The sequence below is a fragment of the Typopeltis vanoorti genome, chromosome 7 (assembly GCF_054136105.1).
Source record: "Typopeltis vanoorti isolate ZY-2024b chromosome 7, IOZ_Tvanoo_1.0, whole genome shotgun sequence".
Taxonomy (NCBI): Eukaryota; Metazoa; Arthropoda; class Arachnida; order Uropygi; family Thelyphonidae; genus Typopeltis; species Typopeltis vanoorti.
In genome coordinates, this window is record NC_143555.1 from 25,989,721 (window position 1) to 26,014,781 (window position 25,061).

Sequence of the window (25,061 nt, forward strand, 5' to 3'; positions counted from 1 at the left end):
AAATGAAATGAGGAATATGGGGAGTGATGTTAGAAGTCCAGTGGAAACTAATGAAAGTGTGCAAGAGAATAGAATGAAAGAAAAACGAGTAAAAGAGGTGACAAGTGATTCCAGATAGCAGTATATAGAGATTCCATAGAGGACTAGTTATTGAGAGAGTCCACAAGGTCTGCTATCCAGGAAGGAGAATGAGTAGAATAATTAGGGTGTCGGACGTGGGAAAGAAACAAGCAAGAGTTAGTCATGATTGTGGGATAAATGATCTAAGTAGACATAAAGAAGATGCGAGGACGAATATCAGGAAGCTATTGAAAAGAGTGAAAGATAACAGAGTAGTAGGAAAGACTATCATTGTGTTGTCAAGGTATGACGATGAGTTACGACGGAGAGCCAAAATCATGAATGATGCTAGCAGAGTTTGTGTGAGGAGAAGGAAGTACAGTTTGTGCATGTATGGCATATTTTGAAGGAAGAATGAAATTATACAGGTGTGATGGATTGCATTTAAATGACTTTGAAGTGAGTGCACAGAAGAAAGTGTTGCTGGATGGAGGTACAGTGTGTGATGCATGCAAGAGATCAGAAGAAAGGGATTAAGTGAAAAATCAGGAGAGCGGTATTGAAGAGACAAAAGTGTTTGGCACTAGAAAAAATAGTGGTGCAAGAGATGAAGAGAGAATGGGAATGCAAGAGGAACAGGGATATGTGGGAAGCCCGGGTCGACATGGAGACATAGCATAGGAAGAGTGGATGTTGAAATTGACAGTGAATGTATGTGTGAAGATGGAGTACACTGAGATGTGGGTGGGAAAGTTGAGACTGAGCAGTTATATGCAGTAAGTGGTGGGGATATCACAACCAACAAGTGGCTCGGATAGGATTGGTTACAGATCTAAAAATGAATTACTATGATTGTTTACAAATGCCACAGGTATCAGAAATAAGGGAGATGAAATGAAATGGTTTCACTGATTAAGTTTATTTACCCCAAAATCACCAGAATAAGTGAAACATGGTTGAATGAAGATGATATTCTAACAGGAATAGAAATGGAAGGATACAGTATTTTCTATGAGGATAGAAAGGAAAAGAAGCGAGGGAGAGTGCTGCTGATATTGTTGTTGTCGAGTCCGTTGAAGAGCTTCTAAATATGACCGTGGGCCTGTAGAACTGCTTTAGTAATCTGTTGAACAGGCCCACGGTCATATTTCAAATCAGGTGAAGAAAACCCTATAGTTTTCTTCACCTGATTATTGACAATAACTCTGCAGATGAATTTTCATGCCTTTAAAATGTTCCGTCCTTAGTCTAGTGATGATTGTGATTATTTCTCTATTTTCATTCATTTCGCTGATTTCATTATTCTTCTTGATAGTTTGTTTGTCCGCACGGTTAGCATAGTGGCTTTGCACTTCACAACCACATGACTGGGGAAGGAGTGTCCTAGGTTCGATTCCCGTCGACGACGTGAGGAGCTGAAGGATCTTCCTCAACCATAGCCAAGTTAGCCAGTCTTGGGCGTGGACAGCAGTGCTTTTTCCACCAGTTTATCTGGCGTTTTTCATCCTGCAAGCAGGCAAACCAGCCCCGTGTACACACACACACAGAGGGATACAGCCAGGAATACTTGGAGGCATAGGGGGTGACCATTCTATCCTCATATTTTGGTTATGAAATCCAAGCATGCTTGGAGGGTTGTGAGCCTTAAAGGCCTGTTAAAGCCATTGAAATAGATAGATAGTTTGTTTTACCAATCTTATTTTTGAGACAGAGTTAGCATCAGTTAGTGATAACCAGTATAATATTTGAAGTAAGCATCTTGCTTCTTTGACTAGTCTGTCTGCTCTTTCATTGCCTTCAATATTTACATGGGCTGGTATCTATTGCAGTGTAGTTCTTATTTTTCAAATTTAAAGTTGATAGTTGTTCATATATTTCCTATGTGAGTTTTGTTATTCCATTTTTTAATGCCTCAAGTGCAGATTTTGAGTCACTGTACATTCCTTTTGTAATGTTTATTACTGGATTAGAGAGATAGAACTTGAGAGTTGCATGTATGGCTGTTAATTCAAAAGTAAAGTTTGAATCCATTTTGCCAGATGTGATTTTGATTTGCATTTCCTCACCTCAGGTAGAGTTAGGAAAAACCTCTGATCCTCCTTGGTCGAGTGCTTCATTAGGTGATTCATCAGTATAGGCAATGGCATCGTTAAGATTATTTAAGTGATGTATACGTCAAGTACTTTTATTTTCATGCTGTGAGTCTTTTTTTTCTGAACAAGGTTCTAGGAGATTTAAGTTAATCCTTGTGTTTTAGGTAGTACAGTGGAAAAGAATGGCTCTTTGCTTATTTCAATGGACAGATGCACTAAGTCGATCTGTTTTCTAATTTTGTGATCATATTGTAAAGTAGATGATCTCTTTAGTCTAGATATTCCTGTCCAGGCATTGAAAGTACTGAGTGAGATGTGAACCTGTTGTTGGCTCCTGATTCTGTTAGTGAATTTAATTGTGGAGAGATTTCTTCTGTCTTCTAGTAGGTAATGCCCACTGATAATAATATGTAAAGTATGTGAAGCTGCTGATAATAGCAGGGGAATAAAGTCCACATAAGGCAGACATGAAAGAGAGAAATAGTGGCAATGGTTATGAGACAGTATGGTGTAACGTGGAGGTTGATGGGAAGACATATTTAGTTGGATGTTGCTATAGGCCCAGGAGTTTGGAGGGTGGTGATGAAGAAATGTATAAACAACTTGGATTAGTGAAAAAAGGAAGAGTAGTTATTATGGGTGATTTTAATTATGGCAGTATAGATTGGAATGAAGAGAGGAATAAGGAAAATGAATTTCTTCAGTTCTTGGGAGATAACTATCTCAGGCAGCACATGAAGGAGGGCACGCTAGGATCAAGAGTTCTAGATCTCATCATTTCATCAAAGAATGTATTTATGAGAGGAGTTCACACTTTGCTCCAGTTGGTGAGAGTGATCATGAAGTGATCACGAGTTGTGGCTAGCCATATGCAGACTTTTGTTTGAAAAGAAGTGGAATTATGTGGAACTATTAGGCTGGTGATTATGACAAGCTTAGCAGACAGTTTGTAGCTATAACATGGAATGAGGAGTTGAGTGGTAAGGAAATAAATGCTGCATGGGAACTGACAAAGAAATACATCACAGCATCAATGTGTGAATGTATTCCTAGGCCAGAGTGAATAAGGTAAGTGTGAAATGGATGAATGTAGAGTTTACGCATGAAATCTGGAAAAACAAGGTACTTTGGAGGAGTACAAGATGAATAATTGTAAAAATCAATTACACGACGAGTATAAAGAACAATCCAGGAGAGTGACTCAGTTACTAAGGAAAACAAAAGTACAGTATGAGCAGAAATAGGTAAATCAGGTGAAGAAAACCCTATAGTTTTTCAGATATGTGGTAAATAGAAGGAAGAATGATCACAGTAAGATGATGTTAATAGATGAAAGTGGTAGAATGGTAACTGCTGCAAAACACATTGTTAAGGAATTCCGTGATCAATTTATAAGGGTGTTTCATCCTGATCAGGATGGAATTATGAGGAACTTAAGTGCAGAGGACATAGGAGGGAATAGCTTAATTGTGAGTGAGCAGGAGGTATTTGAGGAAATAAATAAACTTGATGTCAATAACGCAACAGGATTTGCTGACATATCCCCATGCATCTTAAGTGAATGTTCCAGGAAACTGGCAGTAGCAATGGCATGCCTGTTTAATAAGTCATACAACAGCACAGGTTCCAAGGGAGTGGAAGACGGGTAAAATTGTTCCACTGCATTAAGATGATGATAAGGCTCTGGCTTCAAATTATAGGCCAATCTGTGTATCTGGAGTTGTGGTGTAGGTACTGGGGAGATTGGTGAGAAGTAGGATATAAAAATGGATTGATAACAGCAGTATTCTCTGTGGTTATCAGCATGGGTTTGTTAAAGTAAGTAAAATTAAGTACGAAAAGTGATAAATACCTTAGGACCGGGGTGATACATATACAGGGGTGTACTTGGATTTTGCATGCAAAAGCTTTTGATAGACTGCCACATGACAAGCTGGTAATAAATTTAAACAGATGGGATTGGATAACAGACTTCTGAGTTGGATTAGTGACTGGCTGTCAGAGAGGTATCCTGAAAGAGGGAAGTCACTAGTGGTGTACCACAGGGATCAGTTTTGGGACCATTTTTCTACAAGAAGGAAGAACATTTGATAACATTTAGAAGTGGTAACAACAGTTCACAAATTGGCTACATTTTGACTAGAAGAAAACATCTTAACGAAGTGGCAAATTGTAAGGTAATCCCAACAGATCAAGTGGTGCAGCAACAGCAGCTGCTGTGCGCAGACTTTAAAATAAGTTCAAAGATAAGAATCTTTGGAAGTCATGGGATGAAGACAATTAAGTGGTTTCGCTTAAAAGAAGAAAGTGTGAGGAAACGTTTTAGGGAGAGGGTGTTAGAGATGATTTCGGATGGACTAGAAAGTGTAGACGATTGCTGGAGACAATTCAAAAGCAATTTTCAGCTGTGCAATCAAGGTGCTTGGTGAGACATCTGGAAAGATTAGAGAGCAGAAGGAGGGTCGGTGGCGGAATAATAATGTACAAGAAGCAGTGATGGCTAAGAGGAAGGAAAAGCAGAAGTGGAATAAGTCATGGGTGGAAAAGGACAGAGAGAAAGCAAGAAGCCAAGAGAGTTGTGGCACAGGAAAAGGTCATGGCATATCAAGATCTTTATGATCAATTAGAAACAAAGGAAGGACAAAGAAAAATTTACCAACTAGCAAAATGTAGAAATAAGGCATCAAAGGGTATCTTACATGTGAGGCAGATCAAAGACTCTGGAGGAAATGTATTATGCAGGGTTGTGGATATAAGAAACAGATGGAGAATATACCTTGAAGGACTTTTCAATGAGGAAAATACAAGGACTCACAGAGAAGATGAGCAGCATTCTGAGAGGGGGATGGTGCAGAACATCAATAGAGGGGGAAGTGAAAGAGGCCTAGAAAAGGATTAAGAATGGAAAATCGGTAGGCACTGACAGGATCCCAGTGGAGGCATGGAAGGCACTATGGGAAGAGGGAATTGACCTGCTGTGGGACCTGTTCATGAAAGTCTGCTAACAAGAAAATATACCCTAGGAATGGAGGTAAAGTACTCTTGTCCCCCATCTACAAGGGTAAAGGAGATGCACAAGACTGTAAAAATTGCAGAGGAATAAAGTTGATGTCCCACACAATGAAATTCCTAGAAAGGGTTCTTGATGGAAGAGTGAGGAAGGAGGTGGAGATTGTAAAGGAGCAATTTGGCATCATGCCTGGTCGATCAACAACAGATGCTATCTTTGGGTTACGGCAGATGATGGAAAAGTTTCAAGAGAAACAATGGCAGCTACATCTGGTGTTTACTGATCTGGAGAAAGTGTACGATAGAGTTCCAAGGCAAGAAGTCTGGAGGGGTCTGAGGGATATAAAGTACCAAAATATGTCAGGTTGGTGCAGGAGATGTACAGAAATATGAAGAGAAGAATTCAGACCTGCCTGGGACAGACAGAAAATTTTCAAGTGATAGTTGGCTTGCATCAAGAGTCAGCATTAAGTCTCTTCCTGTTTAATATTGTGATATAGGTGGTGACGGAGGAGGTGAGAGAAGACGTGCATTAAACAATGTTGTATGCAGATGACATCTTGTGTGTGCATAGTCAAGAAAAGAAGTGCCAGCTAAACTGGAAAGATGGAGAAAACTCCTGGAAGAGGTATGAGACTGAGCAGAAGTAAGACAGAGTATATGTGCTGCAAAGTGGACGGAGGCCAGGAGACAGATCTGGAGATGGAAGGAAATGTCTGCAGAAAGGTTAGGGACTTTAGATACTTAGGTTCAACAGTGGAAGAGGATGGAGAGGCTGAGAAGGAAGTAGGATACAGGATACAAGTGGGATTGAGGAACTGAAGAGATATGGCTGGAGTGATATGCGATTAGAGGGTGCCGATCAATCTGAAAGGCGAAATCTATAGGACAGTAGTGAGAATAGCTATGACATATGCTATTGAAACTGTAGCCCTGAGGAAAAATAACATCAACAGGATGGAGATAGATGAGATGAGAATGCTTAGGTGGATGTGCGGTGTGACCAGAAAGGATCATCTGGGAAATGACTATGTGAGGGGGAACGGTCAAAGTTGTGAACTTAGGAGCGAAGATACAGGAGGCAAGGTTGAGATGGTTTGGTCATGTGATGAGGAGGGAGGACAAATATGTGGAAAGAAAGGTCATGCGGGGGGGGGGGGGGGGAGCATTGGAGGCCAAAGAAGAGATAGCTGGTGAAAGAGGACTTGAGGATGAAAAACTTGGATGTGGTTACAGCCCAAGGTAGGAGGATGTGGAGTTGACTCACCAAAAACAGCGACTTCACTTAAGTGGGATAAGCTGCAGAAGAAGAAGTTGTTCAATTTGTATATTAATGATACTGAGATGAGATTAACTAGTAATATGCAGCTGTTTGCAGATGATGCAAAACTGGGGAGAGCAATGCACAATCCACTTTACAAGAGATCTTGAATCGATTGCATAAATGGGTAGGTAAGTGGAACTGTCAGTTCAGTGTAAGGTTTTGAGATCTGATAAGCAACAATGGGATGAGACGTATATGCTTTGTTGAGAAACTTTAAAGGGAGCAGAGGAGATGAGGGACCTAGGTGGATAAGGACCTGAAATTCAGAGGCCCACATTGCATAAGTTGTGAAGATGTTACATTGGATAATGGCAATGATGCAGAGGACTCTGACATGCAGAAATAAAGAGGGTTTGATGCCACTGTATAAGGCGTTAATCAGGCTTAAATGGATTATTGTACACAGTTTTGGTTGCCGGGATTTCATGGTGACGAGGATATGTTGGAAAGGGTCAAGAAAAGATTCACATTAGTTACTAAGTGGTCTTTGGAATGTGGAGTACGAGGACAGATTGAGAGAATTTAAGTTGCAAAGCCTCATGAATAGGAGGAGGGGGAGAGAGAGATATGACTGAAACTGTAAAAGAAGCGTGTGAGCAGAGGAGTAAGGAGAAGGTTCTTTGCATGGATTATGGTTGGTGAGTGGAATGCATTGCTTGAGTGTGTTACGAACGCAGACACATTCAATCAGTTTAAATCACAGTTGGATGAGCATTCTGTGCACCAGCGTGTACCTCTCATGATGAGTCTCTGATTCCATAGAGGTCAGATGTTAATAATAATAAGATTTGACAATATCAAAGTACTGACATTTAACAGATTAACTTGGAGGAAAACTCTCTACTGGAAGTTAGTCTTGGCATAACCTTTTCATATAGTACTATCATAACATCCTGCCCACCCATGAGAGTGCATATCAGAAATTTGATAATTTGTTTACTAAAATTGAGAACTGATGTGACCAAGTGAGAGATAATTAAATTCAAGCTAATATCTTTACTCATAAATAAATAAATAGCATCAATGTAATTATGGTATGCCTAGATGTAACAGTGAATTAAAAAGTTTGTATCTTGCAAGTGTTATACAGAAAATCAGACTTATGAACAAAGCTAATATTCTAAAAGGCTCCACAAACTTTACATCATGAAAATGAAAGCACAAAATTACTTCCAATCTCCTCTCTTCAAAATCACAGGATTTGATAAGAACAAACAAACAAACAATTCAAATCCGTTAGCTCATTTAAACTTGATAACCAGTAATAAGTTACTCTCTTAACAGTGGGACACTGAATCCAATCTAATTAGATAATACCTGTTGGAGTTAGGCTTATACGGTTTGAATTATTTATGACATTATTTCCAGTGTGAACCACAAAGAGCCCACACTAATAAATATTGTGCATTAAAATATAATTTGGGGGAAAAAAAAATCATATTAACAACTTGATTCCTAAAGATTAATTTCCATATATTAATCTTCTTCTCTTCCATCCTCAAGACAGGTTGAACATCTTGTGAAATATCAAGCATGTGGTTCACTGTTGAGCTGTGATATGTAATATTGAATTGGATTTAAACGGTATTGATGCGAACACAGATTGATAAGAAAAGAACTATTTATTAACTTAAAAGCTAATATTTCGTTGGAATTATATCCAGCATGTTCAGAGCACACAACACAAAGTTTGTTACAAATGTGAGACAACCACAATTTGGTGTAACAGTGGGGCTAGTATAAGTAATTGCAGCGTGCAACACACCACTCAAGTCCTAATATGGCGACATTTAAGTTATTAAAAAAAAAAAAAAACAGTCCAAAGTTTTGAAAAATATATAGTAGTCCAAAGTTTGAAAAAAATAAAATTAAAATAAATAAATATTACTTTGGTCTTAGGATGACTGTCTCCCAAATCTTTGGTAGATTTATACAGCCATACTTGTTAAGGTTTGGAGTATGTTTTAAGGCTTCTGCTGATTACAGGAACAACCTCTCTGACTTGTAGAAGCTTCTGTGCAGTACTTTTGTTTTTTTCCAATTGATCCTGTGTGCTGGGGTATCCAAAGCATGCTTTGGATATATCGAAAGTGCTGGATATATTTTTTGTGTTCACTGAGGCGGATGTCCACAGTTCTTCCTGTCTGTCCGTAGTAGGCTCAATGACTAGAACAGGTCACTTCACAGACTCCTTGATGTGATAAAGGAGTGAATCTGTCCTTAGGTGAACGGATGAGAGTTGCCAATTTCACATAAGGTTTAAATACAGTGTGCAGTTGGTGTTTGTTAAGCACCCTAGGTATCTTTTCATATGTGCCTTTAATGTTCGGGATGGTGATAGTTTTGTTGCAGTCCTCTGTGGTAGATAGTGGGGGGGGGGGGGATTTTCTGAGTAGCATTTAGTATTTTATCTATCTTATGGGGATTATAGCCATTGGCTAAGGTGTGGCACAGGTGAGAAAGTTCAGCAGTGAGAGCAATATCATTGGAACAGATTGCTCTAGCACTATGGATTAGTGTTTTTAAGATACCATATTGTTGAGAAGGGTGATGATGTGACTGTTTGTGTAAATATCTCCCTGTATGTATGGGTTTTCTATAAACCAACAATGATAAGGAACCTTCTGGAAGACGTGTGATCAGTGGATCCAGGAAGAGCAGGCAGTCATTGGCTTCTAGTTCCATTGTAAAGTGGATTTTAGGGTGCTGACTATTTAGATGCATTAAAAATGTATTCAATGTGTCTGAGCCATGTGGCCAAATAGCAAACACATCATCAACATAGCATAGCCAGACACTAAGTTTGAGAGTGGCTGTGTTGATAGCTAGTTTTTCAAGATTTTCTATGTAAAAGTTGGCTAAGTGGGGATCCCATAGCAGTCCCACCTAATTGTTTGTATATCTTCCCTTTCCATGTAAAATAACCTGCCCATACTGTGAATTTAAATAGTTGAAATATATCAGGGGAAAACTGTGAATTTAATAAGTTAAGTGTTTCAGTCAATGGTACATTAGTGAATAATGAGGTGATATCAAAACTCACCATAAGGTCTGAACTATTTAAGGTGCGGTTTTCTAAAACACTTTTTAGGTGGGTAGAATTTTTAACAAAAGAGGGAGAATTGTTTGTGTAAGTGGCTAGTAGTTTGGCTAAATGTAATTTGGCACAGCCACTCTCAAACCTAGTCTCTGGCTACGCTATGTTGATGATGTGTTTGCTATTTGGCCACATTGAATACATTTTTAATGCATCTAAATAGCCAGCACCCTAAAATCCACTTTACAATGGAACTAGAAGTCAATGACTGCCTGCCATTCCTGGACACACTGATCACACATCTTCCAGAAGGTTCCTTATCATTTTCGGTTTATAGAAAACCCATACATACAGGGCGATATTTACACAAAGAATCACATCATCACCCTTCTCAACAATATGGTATCTTAAAAACACTAATCCATAGAGCTAGAGCAATCTGTTCCAATGACATTCTCCTTTGCACCTGCTGGAAATTAAGAGAGGCCATGTTCTCTCTTAATTTCCATGGATAGTCCAGATGATGTTATCCAAAGGGGCAAAATTACTTCTTTGTTCTTACATATGATTGTTTGTTTCAGCATCAATTATGCTATGGGTTGTATTTGCAATTTTGACAGACACAACTCCTCCTGAACTTCAGCTTCCTATCACTAAAACTCCAAGATCCTTAGTTGATCAGTATTCTAGTATAATCCAACCAATATAATATGATACTAGATATCTAATTACACACAAAGGGAACGCCTTTAAGTTTACTAACATCAAACTGATAGCCATTTTCAGGCCTACATTTCCAGCTTTTTCAAATCATTCTGCAAGTGCTACATGTTATTTACATTCTTGATTACCCTGCCTATCATTGCATCATCATCAACAAATAGCAGAAGGTTACATCTTAATCTTTCCAAATATCATTAACGTAAAAATTGAATAACAATAGACAAGGACTGATCCTATATGGAGGATATGAGTCAAGTAAATCTTGTAGACTCACATCTCCAATATACCTTGTTTTCTTATCTGTCACTCAGCCATCTCTCTTATCCAAACTCATAATTTACCTAGTCTAACCATAAATACCGTTACACTTGAAAGGCGCATAAACCTTTACTATATAAGTAATCATTTACAGCTTTCTGCACATGAAACCATGTGTATAATATAGGAGCACTCAATGTTTGAAATGTCTTCCTTTTGCCTTCACACATGCCTGCAGTCTCTGAGGTCACATATCAATGGCAGCAAGCACAACATCCAACAGAAACACTGCCACTGCTCCCTCCAAATCCATCTTAGGCTGGCTATACTTGGGTGTTGATTCTTGCAGGCTACTTTCTCAAGCTCTGGCCACAATTTAAAGTTCAACAGATTCAGATCGGTGACTTCCAGACAGCCAATAAGATAATGATATCTCACAAGCTATAACAGGATAGAAAACAAACTTTTAAAAAATGTCTAAATTTTGTGTTAATTTGCACTCCTTTATTGTTCTTCTACTCTTGTAATATTACATGCCAATTTGAATACCTGTAATTGTCTTTTTATTGCATCAAATTTTCTAACCAAATTTGTATTTAGTTATCTCAAATAATTAAAGGACACCTAAAGATACTGGAATTATTAGAATAAACATTACATAAAGGAGCATAGATAAGTACATATAAATAACAGTACAAGACAGATTGCATCCTATTTGCATCAGACTATCGTCCAGAACAACCTACATTTAAGTGATACCTTAAAAAACTAAACAAAACCTAGACCAGATTCAAGATTTCTCATTATCCATCTTAGATCAAAATTACAGTCCTAACAATCCTTATTTAGCCTCATATCCTAACTACAGCTTTGCAGATTTCTCAACTCCCCCCCCCCCCCCCCCCCCCAAGTAAATCAAAAAGAAGCTTACTTTGACCACAGCACAGAAATTTCTCTGAAATACTCGCCTTTAATTTCACTTCCCTTTTATAGATGGTATGGTAACAGCTATAGCTCACTGACATGTAATCATGCTGGAATGATGTAGGATGACCACTGTGAAATCTATAGCTCCTTATCTGAGAATTTCTGGATGCATAACTATCTACTCCAGCTTTTTTTTCCATATCTTTTATTAGCTTTTCCTACCTGTAGGAATGAAATGTACACACGATAGAATCCTCCTACTTAATTTCTATCACTGCTTAGCTTCTTTTAAAAATCAAGATGGAAGAGGAAGAATTCATCATTATTATTCAGATCTCCATGGAGTCAAGAGACTCATCGTGGGAGGTCATTCCTAGGAAACACAAAGTCTATCATACCACTCTTTGAACTCATTGACCATTCTTGCTCTCACCACTCTTTCAGGCAATGCATTTTACGGTTCCATCATCCTCCACACAAAGAAACCACTCCTCACCTTCTTGCTCACAGCTTCCTTTCGTACTTTCCAGGAATGGTCCCCTTGTCATCGCTCCTTCCTGCTGTTCCACCAAGTGAAAGAACTCCCCAATATCTGCCCTGTAACTATCTCGCAACAGTTCAAAAGTCTATCATATCATCTCTCCTTCTTCTATAAACCAAACTGTGCAGTCCACATTCCCTCAGTCGATTCTCATAACTGACAGTGTACAGTCCTGAAACCATCTTTGTTATCTGCCTCTGCACCCATTCCCCAGTTAATTTATCCCCTTCAAATTCTGGGGACCAAATATGAGAACAATAGTCTAAGTGTGGTCGGAGCAGGGTCTTATACAACAGAATGATAACTTTTCTGTCTCTGCAGGACAGCGTCATTCTCGGTATTGCAGCAATCCCATGGGTTACCTTCACCACCTTTGCAATATGCCCCCTGAATTTCAGTTTTTATTGATCATCACCCCCAGATCTCTTGTCTCCCCCTACTTCCACCAGTACAGCTCTTCCATTCGAGTATGCAGCCTCCCATTGATGGATCCCAAACTTCAAGACTTTACATTATGCTGCATTAAAACGACACCCCATTCATTTGCCCATCTGTCTAGTTCACTCAATCCTCTTGCAGGGTATCCACATCTGTACTATTACTGATAACCCTTCCCAGCTTCATATCATCTGCAAACAATTGAATATCTCTTGCAATCCACTGACAATGTCATTGATATAAAGGTTGAACAAGTCCCAGTACTGAGCCCTGTAATCTGCTTCCTTGATATTGCCCCACCATACACAACTCTCTTTTGATCCATTTGACTAACCCGACATTTAACACCATGTGCTGCAACTTAAATATCAGCTTATCATGTGGGATCCTGTCAAACACCTTTACAAAATCCAAAAAAATGGCAGTATATGCCTTTCCCTCATCAACTGCTCGTCACTTTATAATAAAAGACAATCATATTACTAAAGCAAGAGCACTCCTTAACAAATCAATGTTGATTCTCACAGATAAAATTACCCTCATCTACCCAATGCTGCATAAATTTCTCCAAAACCTTAATAACTACTGATGACACACAAACTGACCTATAATAGACACTTTCAGTCTGCTGCTGCTGTTGTGCAGTGGTACTATCTTACCTTCTTTCATTGCTTGGGTACCTTTCCCGCAGCCAGACTTTTATTGAAGAGACAGGTCAACGGAGCTGTCAGTTCCGTTGACCTGCAAGTTTTTTAGCAAATTCTCTCAAAATACATGGTGAAATACCATCCAGTCTCACAGCTTTACTGATATTCAGAGTACTCAGTACTTGGAACACACTCTCCTGTTGCACCTCTAAACCCTGAACCTGCCCTATCCCTCTAGAATTAAAACCTTCTTCTCCAAGATGAAATAATCCAATAAAGTGCTCATTGAACAACTCCACTATGTCCTCTGCATCAGTCACTCTATTCCCATTTTTATCTCGCAATGTCATCCGCAATCATTTCTCCTCCTACTGGCCACATAGCTAAAAAATTCCCTAGGATTTTCTTTGGATCTTAGTGAAAATCTCCTCTCATACTCCAATTTTCCCTTTCTCACCATACTACTCACTCTACTGTCCTGCATCTTATATTCTTCGTTTATCTGCCCTCCCTCCCTCTCCTTATATCTCTTCCATAATCTATTTTTCAACTGCTGTTCCTCTTTGATATGTGTACACTTCGTCACTTGTGGAATACAGCTTACTATTGCTGCTAACAAATATTCCTTCACAATTTCCCAAACACTAATGATATCCAGGCTTTCCGCTTCCTCCCTCCATGAAACTTCCCAAATTGACTTCTAAGATTATTATAATCACCTGCCTTATAATTCCACATATGTTCCTGTCTCTTTGATACTCCTGCATGTCTATTCATCTTCCAAGTCAAACCCACATGGTCACTCTCTCTCCAACTGGTAGGAGAAATGTCATCTCATTTAATATCAGCTCTTCTGACAATATGACCAAATCCAAAACTCTTGAAATTCTTGTTCCCTCTATTACATGTTGCTTACGACATTTGTCCCTCAAGAATTCTAGAAATTCCATCCCCTTATTATTATTGAAGAGACAGGTCAACGGAGCTGTCAGTTCTTTAGCAAATTCTTGAACAAGAATTTGCTAAAGAGCATTTTCCTCTTCCCAGCTTATACTGATGTAGTTAAAATCTCCCATAACAATCATTCTTCTTGCACTTGCCAAGATCAAGTGCCTAAACATCTCCTCCCCACACTATGTGCTCCTTGGCTTATAACAACACCCCACTAAATATCCTGTCTTGGCCACTTCTACCTCTCACAGTATAAAGCATAAAAATGTCACTGCTTCTATACTCATCATTATCCCCTTCAGACCCCCCCCCCACTGAACTTAGTGTTACCTGATGTCGTCTCCCTTCCCCGCCGGCACCCATTCCCACAAGAGGCCACCCCTGCTACGAAGCACCCTGGGAACTTTAGTTTCCCTGCATTGACACATCGACTCATTCAGAAAACAGCATTCTCTCCAGATGTCAACGTCCTTCCTCATTCAAATGCAAGCAGTCTCTCGTATACAATTCCTTTCTGTCCTCAAATCCTATCCAAGCACCCACTTCTGACAAATACTGGCTATTATACTATTCGTTATTATTGATCTACTGGGTAACACACACACACACACACACACACACAATCTTTTCACTCTGTTTTCTTTTGTACAACCTCAAGCATAAATCTCAGATCTCTTGCCACTCGATTTACACTGCCTCTCAAGTCATTTGTGCCCACCATCACAATCATTTCATCAACCCTTTCACCCTGCTTAACTGCCACAGCTACACTTTCTATCGTTCCTCCAGGCAAACACTCCTCTGGCATCCTATCTTGCACACCACAGGTCATCGCATCTCCATACATCACATCTCTTGCCACTCTGTTCCTTGATTGCTCACCTGCATCCCTCACTCTCTTTCTCTCCTCTACCCCTTTCTCTCAGTGTTCCCCTACTTACCTGCTCCTAGCACACTCTATCCCTGGTTCCAGCACTCCCTCTGCAGTCAAGAATCAGACTTAATCTCTTTCCTTTTTCTTGTTTTACATAATTCTGAAGGATACTATCTCTTCCAGGAGATTTCCTAAAAAAATTTGCAAATTTTTCTAATTTGGGAAATTGTTTGTAATTGTCAGACAACATAGGGAATTCATGGTCGTTATCTAGATCAAGAGAATTTAAAAAATCCTTGCCATAGTCATCTTCACACTCTACATCATTTTCCGGTTCCTCTCTTGTAACGTATATATCGGTTTCAAGTCAAAATGTTAACATTTTAAAATAAATAATTAATTTTTACATATTATTTCTAGTATCTAAAACTGGTTTTCAAATTTTACAAATTTATCCAAAAAAACGGTTTTTAAATACTGACAAACCCTAATCCCTAGCTTAGAAAATGACTGGAAGATTGGAGAAAATATGGCTTATTTATATTTTGATTGAACAGTTAATCCTGCCTGCTATAACTGTCAAATGCCTGTATCTTTTTGCCAGTTTAATTGTCTTCTAGGATGAGAAATCCAGTTTCAGGGAGAAAAAAAACTGCCTGTTCCATATGAGACAAAATGACTCATCTACCATAGATAAGTTCTTAGAAAGGTTCCTCACATCCTGGATGAGATTGGAACCCAGATCTTTTCAACCAAAAAGCAAAGCTAATGGGTTGCAGAGGCTCCTAACCATACAAATTAAGTTTACAATATTACTTTACCTATTCATTACATCAGTGAAGAGACTCAATAGCTCAGTCAATTACTTTACATCACTTCATTATTCAGTCAATATACCATAATCATAAAATCAGACTATCAGTATGCATAACAAATACCTTTGAAAACAATTCATTTAATAGGTAATACTTTTAAAACATTATACTACCAACAGTTTTTCTTAAATTGCTTGATATTATGTTTATGATAGCTTCCCATAAAATTATTCAGAAGCAGTTTAAAAAAATAAAAACTATTTTAACTCAAAATATATCAAAAGTATATTTTTAAAAAAAAGCACAAAAACTCAAATATGGATGCATCTATGGAAATGAGACTATCCGATGAAGAACAGACACACATACCAAACCAATCTACTGCAAAAAAGTGTGCAATATACATCCTAAGATGAACATTATATTGATCATAGCACATTCAAACCCAGCCTGTTTAACCAATGCTGGATAACAGTCAAAAAATATAATAATATATAATAATATATAACAATTCAAGACTTACTTGTTCTTATTTTCTTATAGTTGTATGATGGATCATCATTATATAACAGCTGAAATAAAAATGTTGAGAAAATTAAAAATTAGAAAAATATCAAAAAAGATAAAAGAGATTGTTACACAAATAAATATTCTCTGAAGCTTACATAGCAGAAATTTAACACTAGCATTTTGCTAAATAATACGACTCTGTGCTTCTTCCGGTAATAATAATACTAGCTAAATAGGAAAAATTATTAAATATGTATCATTAACATTAATTATGATAATAATGGTGTATACAGTATATCAGTTTTGCTCACATGCTGTATTGTTTCTTTGTTAAAAGAAATATTACGATTGCTAATGAACTAGTTCAAAAATGACAAAACTTTCTACAATCTGCTCAAGAAATAATTATTTTCAAAAAGAATATAAAAAAACAGTACCTAAAGCAAAACTTACACAGAGTAACTATGCATGGTTACCCCTAACTGGCTGAAGATAGGAATTACATGAAAGTAAACACTGTAAATGAAGCATTGAACGAGACATTACTTCTCGCATGTCAACTCTTGGTATGAACAAGGTCTATTTTCACAGAAATGCAGATCGTGCAGTATTTTCTAGTATGACATAGTGCAGTGTTTCTCAACCTGTGGTCCACGACGATGGGACAGGTGGTCCGCAGGCAGACTTAAATTATTTAAATAAATATATACAGGGTGTTCGGGATAAATTTGACAGTTTCGTAAGGAAAAAGAAAATCTTCTTTGTATCTATTAAATTTAATGAATTGACAAAAAACATTACAGGCAGAGTTAATTACAATACTATCAACAAGATTTACTCAAAATAACCACCATTAGCATCGATCACAGCTTCAATCCTGCTTCGGAACCTCGAACAAGCTGATGCTACAGTCTCCCTGGGAAGGGCCGCAAAAACTGTTTTAATTTTATCCATTAACTGGGCTTTTGTATTACTGGAAGTGCGATTGGTGTCTTTTTCAACTGCGCCCCATACAAAATAATCCATGGGGTTAAGGTCTGGGGAGTTTGGAGGCCAAACATTTGGACTGGTGAAGTCGTAGAAATTTTCAGACAACCATTTTTGACTTTTCCCAGAGGTGTGGCAAGGGGCCGAATCCTGCTGCCATACATACGGCCTACCATTGGCTACCCTTGTTATCCAGGGCTTGACTACAGTGTTTAGCAACTCCACGTAGCCATCTGAAGTCAACCTGAGGCCCTCTTGGAAAAAATGCGGCATCACATTGCCTTCAGAGGATACACATCCGAAAACCATCACAGTTTGGGGAAATTTAGTCTGCATTACACGAGGAATGTCCTTTGTACTGTATGCAAGCCATCTGTTATTCTGCGTGTTGTGTTTTTGATCCTGGCAAAAGTTTTTCTCATCGGAAAAGAACCAGATTGTTTGTGGTTCCGCAGGATGTTTCACTCTGCTTAGAAGTTTCTTCGCGTTTATCAAACGTTTTTCACGGGCCTTTTCTGTAAGCAGCTGACCTTTGCGGCGCTTGTATGAGTAGTAGCGGAGGTCTTCATTGAGTGCAAGCTTCATAGTAGAGGCTGCAACATTCATTTCACGTGACAAAGCCCGAATTCCAATGCCAGGGTTCTTCAACACCTGTTCCTGCAGATTTGCGAGGAATTCTGCTGTACGAACGCAATCAGATCGTCTGCTAGGGATCTTTCTTCTTGCTACATCCTCGTAGTCACCATTGCAAGTCTCTAGTTCATGCCCGATTGTTTTTACTGTATTCAGGGAGCATTGGGCAGCAGTCGAAATATCCTTATTTTGATGGCCGGCACGAATCATCATGATACAAGTTATTCTCTTCCATGATTCAGGTGGGTTCCAGCTATCCATCCTTTCTGACATCTTGTATATGAACGAAGAAGGGTCCAACCTTTTAAATGAAGAGAAGTGTGTGTTAATACATGTAACTTACGGAAAAATATAATTAATTATAAATATGTCAAATTTATCCCGAACACCCTGTATATATTTTATTTATCCAAACAAAACAAATTAAAAGTGAATAAGTAAAAATTATTGATAATTTTTAAAGATAAAAATTAAAAATCTTCAGAAGTGCTAAGTGATACTTAGACAAAGTATATTTTTCTGAAATGTTTTTTAATAATGGAAAAGTGGCTTAGAACTAGGACTTTGAAAAGAAAAAAAAATGAAATAGGTGATGCTAACCCAATTGTGATACATGTGTTGTAACAGTGAGTAAATCTGATACTATTAAAGTAGAAGAAACAAGCTATTCAAAGAAAAAATACAGTAGGAAATATAACAGTTCATACCAGGAATTCCGCTTTACTTGGAGTGGAGATGAAAGTGAGCAGAAACCTGAATGTGTTTTGTGTTATAAAGTTGTCGAACAAGTGCATGAAACCTGCGAAACTGTCTGAAGACATTTAAAAACTAAACATCATGATGTGAAAAATAAGCCAATTTAATTTTTTTTCAGCAACACTTTGGGACATTAAATCATAGCAAAGATATAGTTTCGGCCATGGGTTCGATTAATAGCAAGGCACTGGAAGCATCCTACTCTTAAGTTTGCGCATAGCAAAAACAGGAAAACCTCATTCTATCGGGGAAAATTGACTACTTCCAGCTATAAAAGATGTGGTAAAAACTAAGTTTGGCAACAAGTTACTAAAAGAAATTTGATTTGATTTCTCTTTCAAATGATACTGTCCATCATAGAATTAATGATATGGCAGGTGATGGAAAATCTCAGTTAATAGAAAGAGTTAAGAGCCCTTATTATGCGTTACAAATAGATGAGACTACCGATGTTACAAATGATGCGCAGTTAATATGCTACATAAGATATGCACATGATAACATTCATGACATATTCTGTTTTGTAGAACTTTATCACCCCCGAACAACTGGAGAAGAAATATTTCACACGCTCAATAATTACATAAGACACAAAGGGATCCAGTGGAAAAAATGTATGGGCTTCTGTTCAGATGGAGTTCACGTCCTTACAGGCAGGCACAGTTGGGTTGTTTCTATGGTCAAGAAATTAGCTCCGGATATGAAATGGATACATTGTTTCATACATAGGGAAGTGTTAGCCTTTAAAGGAATGCCACCAGAATTTAAAACTGTGCTATACAACCCTGTAAAGTTGGTTAATTTTATTAAGGCTGGACCGTTAAATAACAGGTTATTTTCAGTACTCTGCAATGAAATGGGCAGTGAATATACACAACTTTTCTTTCATTCTGAAATTCGCTGGCTTTCCAGGGGTAAAGTACTAACAAGGTCATTTCAATTAAGGTACAAAGTTTTATTGTTTGTAAATGAATGTAATTTTGATTTTGCATCACTCCTTGTTGACGAAGCATGGTTATCAACACTATCCCATCTTTCAGACATTTTTCAGAAATTAAATGAACTATGAATCTCTCTCCCTTCAGGGAAATTCTTTAAACTGTTCTTGATAACTACAACAAAATAAAAGCATTTGAGAAAAAACTGGTGTTATGGATTAGTCATGTAAAAGACAGAGACAATTTGTACCTTTTCCAACATTGGAATCTTTTTTAGTGGAAAATTATATTTTTGTTGATTCTGAGTTTCCGGAAAGGGTTTGCATCCACCTCAAAACTTGAAACAGAATTTTGAAACACATTTTTTCGAATAACTTTTATAAGAAATTTCTGTGGTTTCGCATCCATTTCCAGCTTACAGTCACAAGAACGACCTTTTGTTATCGAAAAAAGAACAGTTAATTGACCTTTCAAGTGAAATTTGGCTTAAAATGCAATTCCATGATCTTGGTTTGGCTCGATCTTGCCTTCAGTGAGAAGTGAGAAGTGAATTTTCTGAATTATCTGAAGAAGAATTGAAAATCGTCATTTCAAATTAAAACAAAATACAGAAATCATCTTAGTGTGTGTGCTTATCTTCGACTGAAGTTGACCAATATTGAGCTAGATATCCAGCAAACTCTGGAAGGGCCGAGAAGCTCAACCATCTCATTAAAAGTAAGTAGGAACATAACTATATCTTTATTTATTTGTTTAATAAAAATTAAAACTTTGTTCAATGATGATACACTTTTAATCGTTTACTTCCAATTTAATTATTTATGTTACCATATGTAATCAAAACATGCTTTTAGATTTATTATGTTATAAATTGCACAGTTTTTTCCAAATGTTGGTAATCCCTCACACAGGTTTTAACAAAATTACATAAGTTAGTGGTCTGTAGAATTGCTTTAGGCATTTTACTGATTCCTGGGCTTAGAAAGGTTGAGAAACGCTGATCTAGTGGATAGTGAACCCACTGTTCAACCAACACACTGCATTCAAATCCATCTATGAGCATGGATGCTTGTTAATGTCCTCAGGTGGCATATCAACTTTATCGGCCTCTATTAACCATATTGCAAACGAAACCTGTAGTGGCTTGGCTTGAAATGTTCCATTGAACTCTAGAACTGACTTTTCATGGGAGGGACACATATAAAAAGATTCAGCTCAAGATAGAGTGACTGGTGTCTGATACCACAGATAAGAAAGGAGAGGTAAGCGAAAAGAAGAAGGAAAGTGTGCAAAAAGCTTGGGGAAGGGGGGGAGGGATAAGGAAACAATATTGTATACAGAGTCAGTGATTAGGAGCATGCATGATAAGATGTAACTAAACTGTTTTACTGTTTGTGAAGATTATAGATGTTGATAATATTGGCAGATTGCAAAAAAGGTAAAAGATGGGTATAATAATTATGGCAAGTATGAAAGAACTGCAATATAAAAGTATGGAATGAAGAGAATAGGACAGAGCTACCAAAAGCAGTGATAAACAACAAGCATGTACATTTACTGTTATGATATGATAAAAAGTGAATCCATTTTAATTGTTGTATAGGTTTTCCATTCAGAATACACATGATGTTTTTCAGATTCCAACCTATAGTTTTGTCATGTTATTCCTGATTTCATACTAATTTTCTTACAGATGTTAGATTTATTTCGGAGTCAAATGACAACAACTCCATAAAGCACGGAGTTTAAAACCTATGAATTTCACAATGCCATTTTCATTCATAAAGTGATCTACATCTATTATAATAGTTAAGAGTACATATACCTTAATATGTTACCTTAATCAGAGCCTCCGTAGCTCAGTCAGTACAACAATCCCTTTGGTCGGAAAGACCTGGATTTGATTCCCGTCAGTGATGTGAGGAATCTTCACCTGGTCTCTTTTGACTAAAGGTGAGCAAGCCGGTCTCAAAAGGAGGGAGCTCACCTTTAGTCAAAACACACTGGGAGGTATAGGGCTAACCACCTTAGCCTCGAAAACTGTAGCGGTTAAGCATAGAAACGGCCAGGGCTTACTTTGACACTAGACTCTCCTCATTTGGGATAGTTTCTGCGGACAATTAGGACCTGAAATAGAAAAACGACTTCTGAATGTGAAGACCGATGTGGCCATTATTCCAGGTTGTCTTACACCTTGTCTACAGCCCTTGGATGTAGCAGTCAACAAATCATTCAAGGATTACACGAAAATTATACATGGAGTGGATGGCAGCCGGCGACTATGATCTAATGATGGTCACTTTAATCTTCCCTGCCAGAGTCAGGTCGTAGCTGCTGGCTGCCTTCCACTCCATGTAGAATTTTCCTGTTGGTCAACTGGATTTTGAGAGCTTGGGACATGATTTAGGCAGAAATAATTGCCAAGAGTTTTAAAACCTGGCATCCTTAATACCTTGGATGGGGGCGAAGATGATGCTATTTGGATAGATGACCTTAACAATGCACACGAGGAAATTGCTCTTGAGACCAAAAGTAGCAATAGCGAAAAGATGATTCTTGGTAAGTCACCCATTTTCAGTTTTTTAAATCATGATGATCTTATGATTCCGAAATGATAAAAAGAGAAGCAATAACTGTGTTTTAATTTAATTACTGAAGCGTTGTCACTAAATATTCAAATATAGTACATGATGAAGATGAGTGGCACTCAGGTAAATAATGTTAGTAATTAAAATTTACATGCATTCATTTTAAAAATAATCTGAGCAATTATAAATTATAATGAATACTGAGGATTAATTATAAATGCCAATTTCATTTTTTCCTGAAAAACTTTAGTTTCTGAAAATCCTTGCATATATCTTGCACTATAATTTTTTTAAATTCAATTTTTGGGAAAAAAGTGCAAGTTATATTCGAGTAAATACAGCATACAGCTGATTTGGAACATTCAGTACAGAAATTCCTCTGTAATTCTCATAATCAGCTTTCTTTCCCATTTTACAGTTAAAAAAAATATCCCACCTTAGGTACAGAAATAATGCTTTGCTTTACAAATCCGCTCATACCATGGTTTTCAATTATGGCCAAGCCCATTTATATAATGCTGCACTGGCTCATACAATGGTTTTTAGAGACATGGCACTAAAAGGTATTTTAACGAGCTGGCACCCAGCAATGTGTTGAAAACCTGCAGTGCATTAGTACTGTACGAGTGATAAATGATTTTATTTTTTTTATATTTTTTCTTCTTTTGTATTTTTTTTAAATTAATTCATAAACTCATATAGCAGATTGGCAACTTTCTACATAGTAATTACGATTGCATAAACATGGAATTCTCTAAATACTAGAAAGAGAACAGAGAATTATTTTCTCGTTTGTGGAAGAAAAGAGGATAGCCTGCTTATTAACTGCAAAAAAAAAAAAAAAAAGGATTTGGAATAATCAACTTTTTTTTTTCAATTAAAACTGAAAACAGAAATGGAGTTTCAGTTCAGTTTAGAATGTTAGTGAAGAGGGAGACAATGTCAAAGATGATTAACAAGTCAGTTTTTGATAGTTGAATGTCTTTAATTTTTGTGTGAAACTCAGTAGAATTTTTGATTGAAGAGACTGAGTGGCCTATGTGAGGGCGGAGAAGGTTTTAGGCCACTCAGTCTCTTCAATCAAAAATTCTACTGAGTTTCACACAAAAATTAAAGACATTCAACTATCAAAAACTGACTTGTTAATCAGCTTCGACATTGTCTCCCTCTTCACTAACATTCCCCATAAAGAAACAATAGAATTACTAACTCAAAAATTTCCGTCTGATATAGTTGAATTGTTCAAGTTTGTTATTGCATCAGGTTACTTCACCTGGAAAGGTCAAATTTACAAGCAAGAGGAAGGAACAGCAATGGGATCTCCTTTATCACCAAACCTAGCAAATTTGTTTCTAGAACACCTTGAGGAAAAAATATTCACTTTTGAACCCAAACCAAAAATTTGGCTAAGATAGGTCGATGACGTATTTGCAGTATGGAATCATCCCGAACCTGAATTACAACTGTTTCTAGATAAAATTAACCTTCTTCATCATCGCATCAACTTTACGTTAGAAAAAGAATCTCCACAGGGTATCTCTTTTTAGGATTTACACATCAAAAGAAAAGAAGACGGTTCCATCGCCACTTCCGTCTTTCGCAAGCCTACATTCTCAGGTCGCTACATTCACAATTCTTCTGCTCATCATCCATCTCAGAAATCTGGCATTATTAAATCACTAGTTTCCAGAGCACACAAATTCTGCTCCTCTGAAGAATCTTTAAACCAGGAATTAGAAGTTATCAAAAATACAGCCATCCTAAATGGATATAATCCCAAAACAACTCAAAAAATCATCAGTCACTTCTGCATACATCAAACCAGACAGGAAGAAGTGCATAGGATTCCCATACCTTACGTTAAAGGCATCTCAGAACGTCTTTCTAAAATTATGAAGAAATACAATTTTGCCACTACTTACAAACCTATCAACCAAATTTACAACTTATTACCTTCTCCTAAGGACAAATTCTCACCCTTGATGTTACCTGGTGTTTATGAGATTCCATGCTCATGCAAATTATCTTACTTTGGACAGACAGGTAGGTCTGTTCAGAAACGCATCTCGGAACATCAAGACCACATTCGTCTTCTTAAACCGCAGAAATCTGGCCTCTCTCAACACGGAATTGAAAATCCAAACCATAGGATCCATTGGGAAAAGGCTAAACTTTTACATAGATCTTTATTTAAACATGAACGTTTATACAAAGAAAGTTCTGAAGCCTTACTACACAGACCAAACCTAAACCGCAAGGACGTTCTTTGTATTCCTAAAGTATGGGAAATTATCATACGAAACTGTGTTAAATAATTAACGTTTTTTTTTTTTTTTTTTTTTTTGTACTACTTTAGCATGTTATGTATGTTTTCATGAGATTCTATTGTAATCATGCGCCCTAACTGTATGTTATTCCTAATTCTTGTTTAAATACTGTACTGATGATGTCCTAAGATACTTAGGATGAAATATTTACAATTAAATAATTTTCACTGTGGTTTATATGTGTGTTTCTTCTAATTATGAACGCACCACAGGTTTCGTTATTTAAAAAAGATATGTATATTATTTACACAGTATTATTTTATAAATGAAACATCATGCAGCAGTATTTATGCAGATATAAACTATAAAAGTATGAAAAATATATAAAAGAATATAAAAACAAACGGAAATATGTAACATTTTTCAAATAAAAAAATGTCTTGTGGCAGCTAATTTAGCTCTGTAGTGGGAGAGTCGGAGCTGGAGGTGGATGGTTGTAAAGAGAAATGCTGTTCTCTGGCAACTTCGATCCCTCTCGATGTTGAAGGCTGAGCATAGTCAGGGTCGTCTGAGTTGTCATCTTGACGTTGATGTGAGCGGAATCTCACAAATATGTCTAAAGTAGATTGTGTGGTAACACGCTTTTTGTCATCGTAGATGGCCTTGTAGCTAGACATATCGGAAT

At 37.4% G+C, this 25,061-nt stretch overlaps 1 protein-coding gene across 1 annotated transcript in view; it reads right to left on the minus strand.

Annotated features, from left to right (window-relative positions):
- The window catches only part of ash1 (histone-lysine N-methyltransferase ash1), a 585,771-nt gene that overhangs the window by 393,985 nt on the left and 166,725 nt on the right, over window positions 1-25,061 (minus strand). Inside the window, exon 7 of the mRNA XM_090395574.1 lies at window positions 16,221-16,269. Coding sequence (XP_090251700.1) covers window positions 16,221-16,269 — 49 coding nt within the window. The remainder of the gene's footprint in view (window positions 1-16,220; window positions 16,270-25,061) is intronic.